The 21,929-nt window shown below is 43.1% G+C and overlaps 1 protein-coding gene across 4 annotated transcripts in view; it reads right to left on the reverse strand.

The window, feature by feature from the left end:
- Positions 1-21,929, reverse strand: part of GTF2I (general transcription factor IIi) — a 1,434,650-nt gene that overhangs the window by 778,359 nt on the left and 634,362 nt on the right. For all 4 annotated transcript variants that reach the window (XM_086954596.1, XM_086954597.1, XM_086954594.1 and 1 more), the window contains one exon: positions 9,318-9,501. In XM_086954596.1, coding sequence (XP_086810722.1) covers positions 9,318-9,501 — 184 coding nt within the window. The remainder of the gene's footprint in view (positions 1-9,317; positions 9,502-21,929) is intronic.

Here is a 21,929-nt window from a genome sequence, read left to right on the forward strand (position 1 = left end):
GTCAATTCCACACCAAATCCAGATTATACAAAGAGAAATGAGAGACCTAGCAAACGATGCAGCGAGATCACTAGCGACACAAAGGAGGTTATATGATCTCGGGGACAAAGCAAACAGAATGATTACATGGCTGGAAAAGAGAGACAGAGAGGAGCTGTGTTATGGAAATATGGGAATCCCATGGGGTAATTCAAAAAAGAGGAGCGGGAATGGCGGAGGCCTTTACCACTTACCACAAGGGCATATATACCTCAAATCCAGTCAGAAGAAGTGAAGACTTTTGTGAACTGCTGGTGGATGTCCGACTTCCAGATGCAGACAGGGAGGACATACAGATATCACAGTGAAAGAAATCAAAGGGGCCATAAGTGAACTACAGGCCGGAAAGGCACCAGGACCCAACGGGCTCCTAATTGAACTGTACAAGGAGCAGCTGCAGTGGTTGCTCTATACTTGTTGAAGATGTTCGAAGAGGCAAGGGAGAGGGGGGTGCCTACCAGTAGACCAATGCACAGCTACAGTGGTAGTGATCCCGAAGGCGGGAAAACCACAGGAAGAATGCAGCTCATATAGGCCCATATCATTGCTAAACTCCGGAGCAAAAATCTTGGCCAATGTCCTAGTGAACCGCATCCTGGAGGTTATCACAACCCTAATACACCCAGATCAATTGGGTTTTATGCCAAACCACAGTACTAGGTTAAACCTTAGGTGCCTATACAGGGTACTACACCTGGTTAAAGCCCATCCTGAGAAGGAAGAGGTGCTGCTTTCACTAGATGCCCGTGTGGCATTCAACAGTATTGTGTGGCACCACCTAGCTGTCAAGTTAAGTCAAGTCAGGGATATTTGTATAGCGCACAAATCACATCCGGGGAGTCTCATGGCGCTTGCAGACATCTCTGACAAAAAGGTAGGGGAGTTAATTTGCAAAGAGCCAGGTCTTTAGTTCCTTGCGGAAGCAGCTGTGTTCAGAGATGCTACGGAGGTGAAGGGGCATTTTATTCCATGAAGCGGGATCCAAGAAAGAAAAAGCACGGCCGCTGCTACTGGACATTTGTATTCTTAGGGGTGTCAATAAAAATTCCTCATTGAATCTAAGTTCTCTTTGCGGCCAATACCATCTTAATTTTTTTGACCAATATCTGGGACCTTTCTCGTACATATGTCTGTGGACCAAGCACAGAGTTTTAAACAAAATGCGCTTTTTTACCGGGAGCCAGTGAAGGCTTCCTAAGCATGCAGCTGATGAAGTTCTTTGAGGGAGGTTGAGAACCAATCGATCAGCAGTGTTCTGAAGAACTTGGAGCCGGCTCAGGTGGTGTTCATTTATGGGTGCCAAAAGTGCATTTCCATAGTCCATTCTATTTATGATTAGACCCTGGACCAAGGGTTTTCGAGCCTGAACAGGAATCCACTTGAAGATCTTCCTCAAACTACGCATTAGTCCGAAACAGGTACCTATGATGTAGTTAATTTGATTTTTCATGGATAATTTATTATCCATGTAAAAGCCCAAATTCCGGACTGATTCCTTTGGCATTAGACAGCTACCTAGGCTGGTTGGCCACCAGTCATCTGTCCAGTGTTCAGCTGCTTTGCCGAAGAGCATAATCTCCGATTTGCTGCCATTTAACTGGAGATGGTTGGTGGTCATCCATTCCTCAACATGAATCAGGCAGTTTTGAAAACGTTGTTTTGTTTCATCAGGATCAGAGCCCAGTGTAACTAGAATCTGGATATCCTCGGCATAGGACAGAACATCAAAGCCATAGGCTCTGATCACTTTGGCCAAAGGAATCATATAAATATTAAAAAGCGTCGGGCTCAACATGGAGCCCTGCGGAACGCTCATTTTAACAGGTCTCTCACCTGCTTTGTTTTTCCCAATCTGGACCATTGTTATACGATTGGATAGATAGCTAGAAAACCGCAGTAGGGCCTTTCCTCTGACACCAATCTCCCACAGTCGTTGAATTAAAATGCGGTGGGAGATGGTGTTGAAGGCCGCCGATAGATCGAGCAGGATGAAGATGGTTGACTGGCGTTTATCCAACGCCAGCCTGATATTATCAACAACCCCAACCAGAGCAGTCTCTGTGCTATGTAAAGCCCTAAAGCCCGATTGCGAAAGGTCCAGGAGCTCATGATTTTTGAGATGGCTCACAAGCTGTTTGTTGGCAAGGGATTCCAACATTTTCCCAAAATATGGGAGAAGGGAAATGGGCCGATAGTTTAGAAGGGTATTCGGTTCGGCCATGAGCTTTTTCAGAATGGGTCTGATTTTTGCTGCCTTCCATATTGTTGGAAAGTCGGCATCCGCAAATGATTTATTAAAAAGATTTGTGAGATGATCCACTAATGCAGGTGCAAGTATAGAAAAAAGTTTAGAGGTGATGTGGTCAGAAGGGGACCCCGACTTTATTTTCAGCCCGGCAGACATGGTCGCATTACTATCACATTTTAAAAATTCCTCCATAATATATGGAGGATCCGATGGAGACGCCACCAAGCCATCTGGCTGAACTTGGTTTAGATGGAAAGGGAAAGAGGTGCATAGCGGCGATTTTGTCCTCAAAGAACTCAGATAGGGCATTAGACCATTCCAGAGAGTTCGGGGTTACAAACGGATTTCTTGGGATGGTAAATTCCCTCATGATTTGAAATAGTTCTTTAGAGGAGCTTTGAGCTTTGTTTATCCGCTCCATAAGAAATGCTCTTTTAGTCACCTTTATCTCTCACATAACAGAAATGTAATTGTTTATATGTTTTCCGATCTGTCTGACATTTGCTTTTCCGCCAATTTTTCTCTGCGGTTCTGCATTTTAATTTGCTCTGTGAACAAAGGGGCAGCTCTGGTCTTACGCTTAACTTTACTCAGGGGTGCGGTTTTATCTAGTGTGGTCTCAACGGCTTTGTCAAATTGCACTGCCGAAATGCTAGCACTTGAGGTGGAAAATTGAGTGTCTAGATGGAAGTTTTTTCAGGGGCCAATGAAATGTACATTCATTTGCTAGTGCCGCTTTAATTTCAACCATAGGAAAGGAACATTTTAACAGATAGTTATCTGTCCAAAGGAGTGGAATGGGAGGGACTGCTGTCACATCGGGGGAGTTCAACAAAAAAAAGGTCCAATGTATGGCCGGCTTGATGCATAGGGGCCTATGATCTTCTGGAACAAGGTCAAGAGTATTCATACTAGATATTAACTTCCTGGTATCTGAATCAATTGGATTTTCCGCATGGTAATTAAAATCCCCCACTAAAAGAAATTTAACAGAGGCCAGAGCATGAGGCGCAACAATTTCAAGTAGCTTATTAGCAAAGTCTCCTTTTGCGCCAGCAGGTCGATAGATTAAGGCTCCTTTCCAGACATTATTTGGTTCCCCCTCAATCTTAAATATAATATCTTCTAAGTAGTCAAGGGTAACATTTTCCAGACTAACCACATTCACATTCATTTTGGTTGCAATCAATAATCCCCCCCCTCTGGTTTCTTTCCTATCGAGTCGTGTTATCTTGTACTCAGGTGGAAAAGCAATGTGTACATCTGGGGTGGCGTGTTCATGTAACCAAGTCTCGGTCCCAAAACATATGTCAGGAGCTGCTGAATAAAGCAGGGACCAAATTTTTAGTGCATGTTTGGGAATAGTACGAGCATTGAAATATATAGCATTCAGTCTTTCATCAGGCCTGCCTGTTCTGGAACAATTAAAACTGGAGGGAGCATACATCACCATCTGGTCATGGGGGCTAGTAAGGCAAGAGATTTGGGGACATCTGGCTATTTCAGCTGCTAAAATTCCAGTAGGTTTAATCAGGGAGGTATTTGACTTTTTTATTTCTTCACTTGAGTATTTTAAAATAGTCATGATATCTAATATGTAAAAAAAGGCGAGAAATGTACTACCAACATTAAGGGAAATAAACCAGGGGATCCGGCACCTGGCGTCGGTCGGACGCGGACGGGCGAAGACGGGCTTGCCTTTGGCACACCTTCGGCGCGCCCTGCTCATATTAAAAATAGGAGTGAGCAAGGAAAAGCTAGAGCGTCAGTCTCTACTTCCGGTGATCCCACCGGAAGTATGGTAATACTGGGACCGGACCCTCCGCACAAACAGCACAAGCCGTGACGGACCAGGGTCGGGGGCAAGAGGTGAGCAGAAAGCAATGAATTTACATGCACAATACTTAAAATCAATACAAGAGGTAAGGTTAAAAGAAATTCACATGCTCAGACACACACTTTCTAAAGATTAGTTGCAATTGCACAAACAGCGTTTACCTCAGGTCAGAGGCGCCGCTGCAGTCTTGGAGGAATTCAGGTTTGGCCGTAACCATCAGGCATGGATCAGACTACTCTACACAAAACCCATGGCCAGGGTGCGTGTGAACGGATCAGTCTCCCGCTCCGTTGAACTGCCTAGACTAGAGGAACAAGGCAGGGTTACCAACTGTCGCCCATCCTGTGCGCATTAGCACTCGAGCCACTTGCGGCATGGGTTAGAGGAGACCCAGTAGTCACTCGGAATAACGGGAGTGGGGAACTGGAAAGAGAGTATTTCATTATACGCCAACTGCATTTTGTTATATGCCACCAGGCCCCGATTCACAATAAGCAGACTATTTCAGATATTCAGTTTATTTGGCGGATACTCAGGGTACCAAATCAATTGGGACAAGTCACATCTCTTCCAATTAACAGGTGGCCGATGCCTGAACTGCTGGGGCAAGTCCAGCTACAACCCAAAGACAAATTCCAGTACTTGGGTATTACGATTGAGAAAATAGAATCAACCTAGAAGACAACTTAACGCCCCAATTGGAATGGTTCAAACAGGACACACTGGAGGATCTCACCAATTTTATTGATGGAAAGAGCAGTGCTTATCAAAATGATGACACTACCAAGCATGCTATATGTCCTACAAAATACCTCTTACAAGATGCCAGATAAAATGTTCAGGTTGATAGTGAGTTGAAGAAGCTCCTACGGGATGGGGTGCAAGAATAGCTTAGCTAAACTCCAGAGGAGTGTGTCTGAGGGAGGTCTAGCTATTCCAAACATCTAAAAATACTACTGGGCATCCCAATTGGTACCAATTAATGAGTGGATCTATGCAGACAGAAATGACCCGGCGTACAGAGCAAATTAACTGGGGATGGGCACAGGGGTGTTGTACTGTATAACTGCGATCAAATATATGCCCCCTCACACGCAAGCAGTGATCAACGCATGGCGGGAGGCCAATAACTTTCTGGGGTGGCGCAGGGCAATAGATTAAGACAAAGGACCGCTGCGATAGTGGCATGCTTTGAGAAGTGGGAACACTGCAGGGATTCCAAAAATTAATAGATAACAGTCCAGCTGGGCGATAATTCCACTTGAAGAACTACAGAGAGAATATCAGTTAGCAGCCACAGAGGTAGATATATTCAGTTGGGGCACGCACTCAGCCTCCATATTAGAGAGCTACCTACTACATCTAGTGTGTTTTAGAATAAAATTGATACATGCTTTCTTGTTCTTGTAATGAATTGGCTCTCTTCATGTAAATAATTTTAACTATGAAATGGTTTAATATATTGCAAAATTGTTGCACTGCAATGTGTATTGTTTATTGGATGTAATTTTGATGTTTTTCTTTTGGATATTTTTGGAAAGTGTTTCATGTTAATTGTAGATTGAGTAACATTGTCAGTAATTTTTTGTATTGTGTATTCTCTTTCTGCCATTTAAACATTTTTTGTGTAAATAAAATGACTAAAAGGTATAAATAAATATACCAGACCAGATTTAATGAAATTGTTTATTTGGTCCTCAATCACAAGTTCACTGAGAAGGGGGCAATTTTTTGTATGTTAGATCCATATTAGAGAAGGCGCACAACTCCCAGAACACAACCATGGCGGACCGATTACTGTTGGATCCAATCCAGGAGAAAGCCACATCCGTGATGCATAGAAAGATAGAAGAGGGTGGGAGCACACTGATTCACCTCCCAGCACAGTTCACCCCTTGGCATTATGGTAAATACAGTTAATTTGAAATGCTTACTTGAGTTTTTGCTATCTATAGACACATGTTTCTGGGTATTAGCCTTCATCATCATTGCTGAAAAACGAAATTTATTTGGGGTTGCTAAGCAAGCTGCCACAATCCTTTCAGGTCTCAGCACCTCTCACGTGCCCACATGTGCATCTCCAAAAGCTTGTCCGCTGAATGGCTCAAGGGAGCCTTTTCAAACAGAAAGGGGTGGGAGCACACTGCTCCATTTCCCAGCACAGTTCACCCCTTAGCATTATGGTAAATGCAACTAATTTTAAATGCTTACTTGGGTGTTTGCTGAAGTGTTTCATCAAAGTTGGTACAGTTTAGTGCTGTCAATCTCTAGACACAGGTTTCTGTCATTATCCTTCAGTAGTAGAGATAAAAAACGAAATGTATCTGGAATTGCTGAGCGAGGGGTTACAATGTTCAGGTCTCAGTACCTCTCAAAGGAGCACAGGTGCATCTCCAAAAGCTTGTTAGCTCAATGGCTCAAGGGAGGCTTTTCAAACAGAAAGAGGATGGGAGCACACTACTTCCACTCCCAGCACAGTTTACCCCTTAGAATTATGGTAAATGCAGTTCATTTTAAATGCTTTCTTGAGTTTTTCCTGAAGTGTTTTAAGGGGTGAACTGGCTGGAAGGTGAAGCAGTGTGCTCCCATCCCCCTTCTGTCTGTAATGGCTCCCTTGTGCGGGCGGGTTTTTGGAGATGCACCTGTGCGCCAGAGAGGGATACTGAGGCCTGAGAGGATTGTGGTAACTTTCGCAGCAAGACCAGATGAATTTCTTTTTTGTCAATCTCTACTGGTGAAGGGTAATATCCAGAAACGCATGCGTCTAGAGATTCACAGCACTAACCTGCAACAACCTTGGTGAAACACTTCCTTAAAAAAATAAAGTAGACATTCAAAGTGAACTGCATTTACCATAATGCTAAGGGGTGAACTGGCTGGGAGGTGAAGCAGTGGCTCCCACCCCCCTTCTATTTATAGAAAAATAATTAATAATGCACCAGATCCACTGAGGGCATTGCGAGACGCTTGGGAAACAGATGTCTGGCTCCTGGAGGATGATAACTGGGTTGAGGCAATTCAAAGCCCCAGGAATGTCCCAATAAGAGCAAGAATTTGCTTGGTCCAATTGCGGATCCTGCATAGATCTTACTCTACTGGGTGTTGATGTGTAAGGTGGGGCGGGCTCCAACAGCTCTGTGTATCAGAGGCTGTAACCAAAGAAGTACCTTCTACATAGCTGCCAAGATTTCAGATTCACATGAGTGGCATTGTCATAATTTCAGTGCAATTATGAGTGACATTTTAATGACTATGAGTGACACTTTCTGGCGAGCAAAACCGATGAACAAAGCTGAGGGAAACATAAATATCTGACATTACACCATTTGTGCAATAAGGTCGTCTGAATCATACCATTTGTGCTGCACAGGACGATTCATTAAAGTGGCTATCTAGTGAATGATGTCACAAAGGTATCAACGTCCAAGCAGACGTCATCAACAAAAGAAAATTCTGGGATGCTTACTGGTGATGCCTGTAAGTGGTGCAGGAGAGGCCTGTAGCTTTCTAGTCAGAGGAAGCACCTTTAAGACAGAACAATGTCAGACAGGCAGCAGCTCAATGAAAGCGATTTATGATAATATGATAACATAAATAAAAGAGAATCTCACTATGATAAAATTAATAAAGATAATTTCACAATGGAAGGAAGGCGGTTCCATCCTCAGCTCATTTATTACTGGTAGTTAGGGCAGAGCTTGCATCATAGATTGAAAACTGGAATGAAACACTGGCTTACATCAAGCCTCTCTCCTTCCTCTCTCTCACTTTTAACGTTTTCATTTTCTTTCCCTCTTCTACATAATCATTTTTACATCTGGTCTTTTCAGATCACACATCCGCTATCTATCCTTTCTTTTTCTTTCCTCAGCCTATTTCCTTTCACCATCTTCTCTCCTTTCTTCCTCCCTCTCCCTTCCCCTTCCTTCCTCTTTCCATACCTTTCTTTCCTTCCACTCTCTTAGCTATTCCAGTGTCTCCCTTCCTCCATCTCTCTGCAACTTCTGGAGCAGAATTTGAACTTCAGCTGCCACAAAACTTGTGTGTCTGTCTGGCTCGCTTTGGACTCATTTTTCAAAATTTATTACATTTTTCTTCCCTGAACCTCCCAGCCAAGTGCATTCCAGTGGCAATGTCACCACAGCCCTGTATTTCAATGGCGGAAGATGCTTTTCACAAACATGACCCCTAAAGGCAACCAGGCAAGAGCCATTCTTCACCACAGCTTTTATGTGCCAGTAAAAAAATGTTTCTTGTTTGTCGAAATGCAAAGAGGCGAAGCATCTGCAGGCACATTCAAATCTACTTTTCAGGCAGCTAACTCTTGTTAGAGTGGCCTTAAGGGGCACGAGACCGAAGAGTTACCTGCTGGCCTTCGCGGGGATCAGGTCAGTGCAAGGAGTATTCAGCGGGTCCTGGAGAACCGAGTCCCCCTGCTTCCTTTCCAGCCAGTGATTTTCCCCCTCAACAGTTTAATTTGCGGCGGCCACATGGTGAGAAAGGAGGCGGCGGCCAGGCAGCGCTGCCAGGCCCCGCCATGATGATTTGCTGCAGCTCCTGTGCAGCCTCCCACAAATGTATTCCGGCCGCAGGACGTGATGTCATGTCGGTCCCCGTGCGCTTCATGCTACATTGTAGCATTAAGCTCTGAAGCCTCTCAGCAGAAGGAGCCCCAAGCCTGCCAGCAGAGTGTGCAAGCCACGTGCGCAATGCTGTTCAGCATTTTTATGTAGGCAGCGCTATAAACTGTCTTGACAGCTGAGGCGTTATGTATAATGCGTGACTTCGCATTTCAGTGCAGTGATGCGGATCACTCCAATGAAATGCGTTAGTATCACGCCTGATCCGTGATACTTGACAGGACTGGGTCTATCATAATATATGGAGATGCCCGGTCATACAGTAGTACTGGGGAAAAATAAGTATGATGTCCGAGGTCCTGGGACAGGAGATTCCAGCTGAGGCTTTCTAAGTAAGGGACTTCTGAGACTATCCCGGTGCTCCCAATTGAATTAACAGTTTTTACTCCTTTCAGAAAACATTTTTTTCAACCTACAGTTCACTAATATGAAGATAGCCTGAGACTTGAGATGGAAATTTAGCTTAAATGCATAAATACGTTTCAAACTGAGGCTGCATAAATATTTAGACTATGGTAGCATTTTAGCTTTACAGTCTTGTGTTAAAACTTACTTTTTAATTGTAAATTTGATTCGGTTTCCGACTTGAATAATTTTTTCCAATCTAGGGATGCCGTACCAAGATGGACTCCTGAACGGAATGTTTTCTGGAAGCCCTTCAACAAACAAGTCACTGGGGTTTGCCTCAAATTTCTGGTATGGGACAGCCATAGGTTCAGGTTTTCCCATAGCTTCAGCTATAAAAAATAAAAGCAAAATAAATCACATACTACCCAAAAGGCAACAAGAGGCGCTCTGCCTGATCAGCATTCCTGTTTTACTCACAATGGCATTTTGTCACACTTCACACCAGGTCTACAAAAGTATATATATCAAACAAGACCCTTTTAGGCATAGCGTGCCGTACAAATTATGCAAAACAAGAACAAGAGAACTCTGGGTCATTCTCAAGTTTACGTGGAGAGCAGCTTCTGTATAGCACACCCTGCGACTCTGAATTTGTAAATATCTGCTTTTCAATCAAAGTTTTTAAGCATAGGATTAGCAGTGCCAACCACTATGAGCTATACAATGACAATAGCCTTTTACCTCTCCAGACAAAAAACAAAATACACATATACACACATATGTATACATACACACATATATACATACATATACATACACACATACACATATATATACAAACATGCATACACATATATATACATACACATATATATACATACACATATATACATATACATATATACATACACACACATACATACACACACATACATACACACACATATATATATATATACATATCACACATATATACATACACACATATATACATACACATATACACACATACACATATATACACACATACACATATATACACACATATATATACATACACATATACACACATATATATACATACACATATATACACACACATATATATACATACACATATATACACACACATATATACACACACATATATATACATACACATATACACACACATATATACACACACATGTATATACATACACATATACACACACATATATATACACACACATATATACATACACATATATATATATATACACACATACACATATATATACATACATACACATATATACACATTCATACACATATATACACATTCACACACACACACACATTCATACACACACATACATACACATATTTATACATACACATTTATACATATATATATATATATATACATACACATATACACATACATACACACATATATACATACATACACACCTATATACATACACACCTATGTACATACATACATACCTATATACATACATACACACCTATATACATACATACACACATATATATATACATACAGATGCAATAGGTACGTTCTCAGATTTGATCAGATTTGATCATCAGGAAGCTGATGGCCTTCAGGGAAAGTAAATCATCAAAGAAAAGAAGGGATAATTTAGCCAAGGGGGCATTGAGAAGTCTAACAGAGGATCATTCTATTATTTGTAAACCCTCAGACAAAGGGGGAAATGTCGTCCTTCTCTTGCGAGAACAGTATGTTGAGGAGGCTATGCGAAAACTCAGATGATAAATGCTATGAAATTTCTACAAGGGATGTATACCAATCAAGCAGTAAAAATCTACACTATCTGTTGAGGAAATGGCATGATAAACATGCTCGATATGGACCAATTTCTATTTTTAAAGAAAACTAATCCGATTCTACCCACCTTCTACTATTTACCGAAGGTACATAAGAACATAGACAAACCACCGGGGCGGCCCATAGTCTCCTCAATGGGTGGCCTGACAGAAAACCTCTCAACATTTTTGGATCACTTTTTGTTTGAGTCAGTTCTTGCTTTAAAGTCTTATATCAGAGATACAACTGATTTCATTGAACACATTGAGAAATTGAGTTGGCAACCGACGTACTGTCTAATTACATTGGACATAACCAGCCTATATACATGTATAGATCACATACAGGGTCTCCAGGCAGTAGAATATTTTCTGAAGAAACGGCCACTGAAATTAGCCATGCACAACCAGATGGTATTAGATCTCATCGAATTCGGTCTATATAACAACATTTTTCTCTTTCAGGGCGACATGTTTAGACAAATCTCAGGCACTGCGATGGGCTCCTGCTTCGCCCCCAGTTACACAAATGTATTTGTGGACTGGTGGGAGGAGCAGGTAGCCTGGGCCCCGGGGAATGATAAATGGTCAGAAAAGGTTGTATCATGGCACAGATACATCGATGACCTGTTTCTGGTCTGGAATGGAACTGTAGGAGAGGCGGAGTGCTATATAAGAGTACTTAATGATAACATTTGCAACCTAAAATTCACCTGCCAGATAAACTTAGTGGCAGCAATCTATCTGGACCTGAATGTAGAGGTATTCAATGGCAGAATTAAGACTTCTCTTTACAGAAAGCCAACTGCCGGGAATAACACGTTACACGCGTCAAGCAGCCATTGCCGCAACTTAATTAACAGTATTCCCTACGGGGAATTTCTCAGGTTAAGAAGTAATTGTTCGATGCCAATTGATTTCAAAGAGGCAGTCAAGGACAGCATTGACAGATTTCAAGCAAGGGGATATAAGGCAGATGTTCTTAAGAACGCACTCCAAAGGGTAGAACAATTACAGAGGGAGACTTTGTTTGAGAAGAAACATAAATTGAATTCAGACGAAGGGAGATTTAGGCTAATAACTACTTTTTCCTGTGACTCTGATTTGCTTAGGGCGATCATGAAAAAACATTGGCATGTCCAGAGGACAGATAATATCATTGGGTCTGATGTACCACCTGCCCCATTAATAACATTTAGGAAAGCAAGGTCTCTTCGAGACCAAATGGTTCACAGTCATCTGGATCCAGTGGTAGAGAAAACTGGCACACTGCAGGAAGCAAGGGGATTTTTTCCTTGTGGAAAATGTAAAGCTTGTGCATACAGTAGAAGAATGTTAACATATCAGATAAAGGGGTGCAAGGGAGGGAAAAGGATTACCAAGTTCATGTCCTGTCACACCACCTTCGCGGTATATTGTTTGAGCCTTTCTGTTCAGGGGAGAACATAATTTCAGACAGATTTGCAAAAAATTGGTCTACGACATCAGGTGAAAGTTCGACCAAGTTTGAAAATGCCACAACAGTGCAGTCATGAGAATGATTGCTATCATCAATGTCAGGATCAGCAATGCTCACAGAAGGTCGTACCTGGGTGATGCTGCTCTCATCAGCTACTGAAAACATTTGGAACTATTTTCTCCCCTGAAAGCGAATTTTTTTTTTCAAACTTCCAAAATATTTACCTTTTTTTGGCACATCTACTCTGCTTAAAGTAGAACTATTCTTAAAGAACAGAGCTTCTACATACATTTACATTCTATTTTTAGGAACTCTAGAGACAATATATTACCTCAGCCTCTAGCACATTTACAGCAACTGTATTCATATGTGATGGAATAGTCTCGACCTTCTTTGCTGTATCAAGAGCCATTTCATGTGTTATTTTCGCAAATCGTTCAGCTAATATATATAAGCATGTTTAACTGAATGATTACACTGCTTGAAAAGCGTACAGTACCAATAATCATTTCCGTGTATTTCGCATACACCATTTCGAATGCAAAAAAATTATTTTGGGGTGGGTTGGAATACACATGCACCTTTAAATGTTTACTATTGCTTAGTTTTAGTAATGGACATTAGATCGTGGAGTGGGTATTGTGTTTTTATCTAGGAACCTAAATCGATATTTCTATTTTATGCCCTTGTACTGTTATAATCAATAATATCCCTATAATGGCATAGGAATCATATCACTATTTAGTTGTAGCCCATGCAGTCACATTAAGCAAGGCTACTTCCCCGGACTCCTAGAAAGCACAACGAGTTCTCTAAACAAACCAAACCTCCAGCAACCTGGGAAATCCCCATTTGCTTTTGTTTTGATTTCGTCCTAGAACTCCTGTGAAGCACTGTAAGAACGGCCAGTTCTTAGTGACATCTTTATTGACATCTTATGTCCAACCTTACGTCAAACCCGGCACATTTCAGGTATAAATATACCAACGTTGCCTTAAGCAAACACACGGTGGTGGTTTTGCAGCCGAGCAGCTATCTACTTGCCCGAGAGCCCAGCTGATGCGAGAGCCCACGGACGCTGCCCCTCCCTTTTGACGCACTGAGAGAGACGCTGTCTTTTCTCCTGCCGAGAAATCCAGCTCCGGTGTTCTCACCCGCCTTCGCGGGCTGCTGGGATATCGAGTACTGAAAGAGAGATACCAGACCTCCTGCATTCTATTACCCAGGTACAGAGCTGACTAAACCCTTAAAGAGAATTCTTTAGTCAGATTCTTGGCAAAACCAACTTAACTTAAACTGCTACTTACTTACTCCTTCCCACGTATTAGGCTTAGGTCAGGTACACCTGGGTAGGCGTATTTAGAAGCACCAGTTGAGTACGTTAGTCAATGTATATATGTATGTATATATTTTATCAATTTAAAAGTATCTTATGGCTAAGAAACCATATCAATGCTTTTACAGTATTATTTCATAATACTCCTTTTACTGTACGTACTTTACTTTACATTAAGTATTGCAATTATGGCAATTCATTTCTCTTGCATGAGAAAGAAGACTGCTCAATAAATTACACCTTTTATTGAAAACGCCCGTCTCTCTTTTCTCTGCACTCTGGTGAAACTAAGTATGCACAATTGACTTAGTGAAATAGCTGTCTATTGTTTTCACACGACTCTAGAGATACACTCTTATTCTGAGGGAGCAAAGTTGTCATGTTATATGGTTGTCAGAAGCTATTCCCTTCTTGTCTATCCAGGGAGGTTAAACTCCTCCTTGTTTATTCGAGAAAGTTTCTAGTGACCGCTGAGCTAGCTGGCAAACCTTAAGTCTAATATAGTCAGTAGAGACCTAGTCGACCTCAGTCCTACGTCTACACTGCTGAATATATTATTCCAATGCGCAGAGCCTATTGGGAATATAGGAACTACACTACAAAGATATAGTGATTAAGCCACGAGTTATTATCAAATACAGTAGACAGCATAAGGAAATTAGGCAAATTTTCTATAAGAATTGGAATTTAATAACAGGGGATCCTGTTATTGGGAAATATATCCACAACAAACCCAACATAACTTTAAGGAAATCAGTATCTATGTCAGACAAGTTAGTGAGTAACTTCCTTGAGAAACAAGTTTCGGATACATGGGTGCCCTCGGAGGAGGGTTTAAGAAATGTGCAGTGTGCAAGGCATGTAGGCACGGGTGCAATAAGACACAATATATAGTACCCTTTAAAAGTGAGCCTGTGCTGATTAGGAAACGCATGTCTTGTAGAACAGCGTTTGCAGTGTATGTGCTGCAGTGCCCTTGTGATCTCCAGTATGTGGGGAGTACCCGCCTTCCGGTGCAAAAGCGAGTACTGCAGCACATAAGGGTCATCGTGGGGAAAGATCAGTCGTACCCGGTAGCCCGTCATTTTGAAAATCTGCATAACCGTGACCCCGTATTCCTTCAATATTATGCCATAGATTGTGTCCTGCCATTAAAGAGAGGAGGAGACAGAGATGCGAAACTCCGGGTATTGGAAACCAGGTACATAATAGAATTAGACAGTAAGGCCCCGAGGGGGATGAATGCTAGTGAAAATGTTTATACATGTCTTTAGTTCCATATTTATATTGTACCTGGTTAATTGAGAATCAAGCAAGCTCGCTGTGAAATATGATTGATGTCTCTTAAGTTGGTTTTCAGTACTCGCTGACTAAGGGTGGTTTATAGATGTCCTATATGACTTTACACAAAAATGAAATTTTTGAATCATTATTTTGCACATTGTTTGCACATAAGGTTAGGGTATTGACGAGGGTCAATTATAAGATTGTGTGAGGTCATATGAATTAGATGTGAATATAGCTTTTAACCCCTTAAGTGCTGATGACGGAACCGCTCCGTCATCAGCTGCGGGTGCGCTGTGCTGATGACGGAGCGGTTCCGTCATGGCCCGCTCGCTGCTCATGCGCGGCGCGAATTCCACGCCTGCGCTGAGCGTTCTATTGAGCGGGGCGGGCCATGACGGAACCGCTCCGTCATAAGCACAGCGCCACCGACACTGGTGACGGAGCGGTTCCATCACCAGCATGCGGCCGCCGCACGGCTGCCCCGCCCCCTTAGCACTGGGGCAGAATAGCCGCCGCAGTGAAGGGGTTAAATATTCCGATTATTTTGTCCCCTTGTGAAAAACAATACTATCATTTCATAAAATATACACAAGGGTTTGCACATGTTCTGGTTTTAACACAATATTTATTATGATGTTTATAGAATCTGATATCTATTGCTAAAAATTGCACATGCATATTAGTGGTAAATTGCAATTATGAGTAGGAGAAAGTTTTTTACTACGTACGGGCACTTCGCCTTTTATTGTAAATTGTGTGTAAATAGTATAATGAATTTTATTCTATTTATGTATATGCATTTTTCTGAATTGTATATACTTTTCTATAAATATTATTATATCGTATATGGATTGGTTACAGTATATGTTTTGCACAGACCAAAAATCCTTGTGAATGTAGTATATGGCACTATGCCATTAATCCAGTTTCAAATGACAAACATTCCTTTCTAAAAATGCGAACAGTTAAGGGTTAACATGGGTAGGTCGGGAATAATGAGCACCACCCCTTTTTTTTGATTTCCTTAAGTACCCTCGTCAATGTTTACCAACTGTATCATGTGATCAAGCCTCGAGCTAGAGGCGAAACGCGTCATGCGGACTTGCTGGGATTTATTTCTGAAATAAAACACTAAATTTGCACCAGAAACTTTGGGTCTGACTTGTTCGCTTTTTTCGAAAACTGACCGAGCAGAGAGGACAGTGATGTGGCGGCTGCAACATCGAGCGGAGTACAAGGAATATGTATGTGTATATATGTATGTGTATATATATATATATATGTATGTATGTATAGATGTATGCTCTAATCTCGTACTTCACTGCCACCTAATCGTAGTGGTGAAGTCTCAACGAATGCCGTCATCAGAATGGGTAGCCGCTGGCGACAACACGATGCATGAGCGGTTACAGGACTTAGCAAAGTATCTGTATCCAATGGTACTGCTGATGTTAGTGCAAGACAGAAGTCCAACACGCATTCTTCTCCGCATAGCATACATCGAAGCACAGGTAGGATGCAATTTTGCCAGATTGGTCTGAATGAAAGAAACCAGGTCATATTCAGATCTCTTAGCCTGGCTAATCCAAGGACTTTAGTTATGCGGTCCCGATAGCGTATAGCTAGGATCGTTTCTTCAATCGTTGCTGGAGTCTTGTCTGCGACTTGGCTTGCCATATCGGAGCAGTAGGATCCAAAATAAAATTCCTGCTACGAGTCCCGAAAGTAGTGGTAGGACGCCAAAGACAGAATGGACAAAATTGGGAAAAATACCCAGAACTGTTTTGAAGGGTGTTAACAGTACCGAAAAAATTGTCTTAAATATATGTGGGATACCACTGGTATCAGACATATTTAGGATTTGGCTTAGCATTTCTACGAAATGCATGGGGCAATTTGTTGATAAAAGGGTAAGTATCTCTGCCATTGTCCTTACAACCAGAAGATCACACGTTTCTTTTGATGACGTTAAAGGCACAGTTGTCTGTAAAAGAACAGACTTCATTCTGCTTAAAGTATCAATTCGAATAGAAGAGATATTCAAAGAAGGCCAAATCGTCGCCTCCGTATCTGGAGTGCTGTTTGGATACAATACTTGCATACAGCCATGGCACGTAGCCTGAACGCAGATTTTGCAACGTCCAGCCGAGCTGTACAATAGAACATAATTGGGACTGACCGTGTTGTAACATTAGTAAGTCCTGATCTATTATATCGATAGCAGATGATACAATACTGTCCAGTGAATATATTCTGGAGGACAGAGTCATTAACCCATTGTCCACAACAGAAAGTGATTTTTCCAAATTAATACGATCAATTTCTCGTATTTTTTCTGCCGTCTCAATTTGAGTTACTTTCCAAGCTTCTTTGTATGCAGCGTATATACCGGCCACTATGAAACGTTTTGGACGCTGTTTGGGTGGTCCCATTATGAAATTACGCAAGTCAGCACCGTCTAAGTAAAGTCAAGTGTTGCTTAATTTCAGCCAGTGTGGATTTCTGTAGCCACTCAAGGCATAGTTTCCCTACACTGTATGTTGTTACTATCCCTGGATGTTGTCTCTGGGAGTATCTAGGGTCTGGTCTGGTCATTTTGAACCCCTGTATTTTGTTCAGGAATCTATCTTGACAGTTATTTGTGTCTGTTGGCCAGATCAACCACTTTTTCCAATCAGGATATTTTCTGTTTTGGTGTAAAATATGGGATACATCTATCTCAACATCTGTAGTGGTATTACTATCCGGTATTGGCTTTGGAATAGATGGCTTGTTTAAGTCTTTTATCTTAGCTAGGCCAAGACAAGTAGTCTGTTGAATGGTGTCATTCAAGAATATTATTTGTTCTGGGATCATGCAGGCTCTAAATAATGCTTCTGAACCTTGGACCTGCCAATTATTTGTACCCCAGATGGTTTTTGTTTCAATGTTGTGTTTTCAGAATTCAAAACCAAATGTAATCATTTTTTCATAAAATGTTTCAGAATGAATCAATTTAGTATGTGTCAACATTGTTTTTACCCCAGTCTTATTTAACAGTTTAAAATAAAATGTTTCTGCATCACTTGTGTTAAACCCTGAGAAGTATGGGAATTTCTCATAAAATGTTTTCAAACTGCTTTTAGGTGGAGTTGCACAATGTTCCCTTTGATTATACTTAAAAACATTTCTAGGTTGAGCAGATTTATGTAAATAGTGATGTGCAAAGTGATTGTAACAGTACATTTGTTCATAATTCGACAAACCCTGTAAGTAATCATGTTCTGTAAATTTTGCTGACATTACTAAATCTGACATCATATTATTTATGCTTTCAAAGTCCCAATCATCAGAGAATGTACTTGGTTTTACAAAGTCACTTAATGAAACCTTGAACTGATGTGGATATTTCAAGAGTTCAACCGGGCCATAGATTTTGTAATCCGTTTTGTCCCAAGCTACCCCACCGGGTATTGGAATGGCTGTGACATTCACTGATGATAGTTTTCTTTTCTCGATGTGAGATGACTTGTGTGGCTTTAGGACCAAGTTGATGTTTTGACTTGCTGTGTCCATTGTACTGTATTTTCTCTCAATGAATTTTCCCAAACAAAGTACCATGATGAGCCAAAGCAGGAGGAAAAGTACACTTAACACAATCCAAAATTCAATCCATGGAGAAATCAGATAGGTTTCTTTGAGTTGATGAAAGAGTTTAGTTACTTTGTCTTTGAAAGTTTTTGTTGTTGGCGTTTCTTCAGGTTCACTTGGATCTTCAGAAAAGGTATCGAAATTGATGAAGTAGCCAGATGCAGTTCTGTCAATTGTTGGAATTGCTTCTGAATTTTCCTTTGCTTTTTCATTTTTTCTTTCATTAGCATAGTCTGAGGATACATCGTTGTAGACAGGTGTTTCTTGACAAACTGTTGCAATTTGGGTTTCAAGAGGCACAAGTTCCATGGCATTGTTGCCTAGTCCTTTTTTATTCACTGCAGGTTTATCAAATGTGATTAGTCTCTCAGTTTGAACCTCTTGGATTGTAGCAAATTTTGGTATTCTGCTATTTCTTGGGAGTCCACTGGGCCTACTACTTATTATTGGCCACATGATTGTGGTTTTACCAGGTCGATGGATACAACTCGGTTCTCCTTTTTACCAGCAAGGGGCGGTAGTACAACTGACCTTGTTTCGCTGATAGCTAAGACAGGTGCACAAGTTACTACTTGTGTAACGATATATCTGTAAGAGACATTAGTTAGTGATAGATTCCTTACCTTAGAATATCCCCAGGCGTCAGACTGGATCCGGAAAGTTTTGCGTAGCAGTACCCTTGCGCGTCGGTAGGCGTCGTCTGCGGCTCCGTGTCCGTCGTTGGTGTCGTGGGCGCCGTGATGACGTGGTCGGAGTACTTAGACGCCGCCTCCGCGTGCTGACGTCAGTTCTTAGCCACAGCTTTTCCGCGCCAGAAGCGCAGAGCCATGACAAAAACCAACACTGGTGCCAAGAAACTAGGGCCCTGAAAGGGGATGACCTTAACCCTAGATATCGGTTCGCAGAACGGGGAGGATGGGTGGGTCGGTAAGGAATCTATCACTAACTAATGTCTCTTACAGATATATCGTTACACAAGTAGTAACTTGTGCATCTGAAAGAGACAAGTTAGTGATAGATTCCTTACCTTAGAATAGATACCCCAGCAATACCATCCCCGTGGTGGTGGGTCTGTGAACCAATATTTACACCAGAAAGTCCTGGAGAACGGAGCGGCCAAAGTAGCCGTCCCTCCGGACTGGACTGTCCAGGCAGTAGTGCCTAGCAAACGTGTGCAACGAGGCCCACGTAGCTGCCTGGCAAATGTCCTGCAAGGGCACACCTGGGCCCAAGGCAGTTGTAGTGGCCGTGGCTCGAGTGGAATGAGCCCTCAGCCAAACAGGGGGTTCCTTCTTAGCCAAGGAGTAACACGCCTGGATGCACATGATAATCCATCGAGAGATGGTCCTCTTGTGCACCGCTTTCCCTTTCTTAGCGCCCGCGTACCCAACAAAGAGTTGATCATCCACCCAGAACTGGCGTGTGCGATCCAGATAGAACGAGAGCACACGTTTTGGGTCCAGACGGTGGAGCCTCTCCTCCTCTCTCGAGGGGTGCGGAGGCGGAAAGAAGGTGGGCAATGTGATGGACTGCCCAATGTGGAAGGCCGTGACCAGCTTAGGCAAGAAGGAGGGCCTAGTCCTCAAAACAACCTTGTCCGGATGGACTGAAAGGAAAGGAGACTTACAAGAGAGGGCCTGGAGCTCACTCACTCTCCTGGCAGAGGTGATGGCCACCAGGAAGGCAGTCTTCAAAGAAAGAAGGCGAAGTGAACAGTTATGAAGTGGCTCAAAGGGAGAGCACATCAGAAATGTTAGAACCAGGTTCAAGTCCCACTGAGGCATCACGAAAGGAACAGGAGGAAAGGTATGAGGAGTGATGCCCTTCAGGAATCTGTTTACGATAGGGGACTTGAACAAAGAAGGCTGGTCAGGCAGCCTCAGAAAGGCTGAAAGAGCCGAAAGATAGCCCTTGATAGTGCCCAGAGCAGAGCCCTGCTGGGCAAGAGAAAGAAGGAATATAAGAACCTCAGAGAGAGGGGCATTGAGGGGATCCACAGCCTTTGCTGTGCACCATGCCACAAATCTGTTCCACCTGCAGGCGTATACCGTTTTTGTGGAGGGACGCCTGGCTGCCAGAATGATGTTGCAAACTTCAGGAGGCAAGTCAAATAGCCTCAACTGTCGCTGCTCAATCTCCAAGCATGGAGGTGGAGACTGGACAGGTTCGGGTGGAGGACCGTCCCCTGCTGCGGCGACAGAAGGTCCTCCTGAAGAGGCAGACGGACCGGGGGATCGACTGACATGCTGAGTAGCTCGGGATACCAGTACCTTCGTGCCCAGTCCGGAGCCACAAGGATGACTTGTGCCCGGTCGCGCTTGATCTTCTTCAGCACTCTGGGCAGAAGAGGTATAGGCGGAAAGGCGTACAACAGACCGCAACTCCACTCGCGACGAAAAGCGTATCCGAGCGAGTGCCGCCTTGGAAATTCCAACGCGCAGAACTGATGACATTGCGCGTTCTCTTCGGTGGCGAATAGATCTAACCAAGGCTCTCCCCATCGCAGAAAGAGGCCTTGCGCCATGTCCGAGTTCAGACGCCATTCGTGATCCATCGAGCACCGACGGCTGAGTTTGTCCGCCCTGGTGTTCAGAGAACCTGCCAGGTGTTGAACCACCAGAGTCACGCCCTGATGTTCCAGCCATTGCCAGAGACGCAGAGCCTCCTGGCAAAGGGTCCACGACCCCACTCCGCCCTGTTTGTTGCAGAACCACATGGCGGTGGTGTTGTCCGTGAACACCTGCACTGCACTCCCTCGGACAGACGGGAGGAATTCTTTCAGTGCCAGACGAATCGCCCGCAGCTCCAACAGATTGATATGGAGCTGGGACTCCGCCGGAGACCAGAGTCCTCTGATCTCCGTCTCTCCCAAGTGGCCTCCCCAGCCCTGGAGGGACGCGTCCGTCACAACTACGTGCTCCGGTTGGGGAAGGGAGAGGGATCTGCCGTTGACACAATCACGGTCCGTGAGCCACCACTGCAGCTGTCTCGCAGTACCCTCCGAGATCAGGACATGGTCGGACAGGTTGCCCCGATGCTGGGCCCACTGAAACTTCAGGTCCCATTTCAGAGCCCGTATCCGCCACCGTGCGTGATGCACCAGAAGGATGCAGGAGGCCATCAGCCCCAGAAGCCGCAGCGTCAACCTGACCGAAACCCGGAATAACGGCCGTAAGACCGGAATCAGAGCCTGTATATCCCGGACCCGCTGTTCGGGCGGGTAAACCCGAAACTGCGCCGAGTTGAGAACCGCTCCGATGAAAAGGAGCTTCTGAGAG

Source organism: Lissotriton vulgaris, chromosome 2_1 (genome assembly GCF_964263255.1).
Source record: "Lissotriton vulgaris chromosome 2_1, aLisVul1.2, whole genome shotgun sequence".
Classification (NCBI taxonomy): domain Eukaryota; kingdom Metazoa; phylum Chordata; class Amphibia; order Caudata; family Salamandridae; genus Lissotriton; species Lissotriton vulgaris.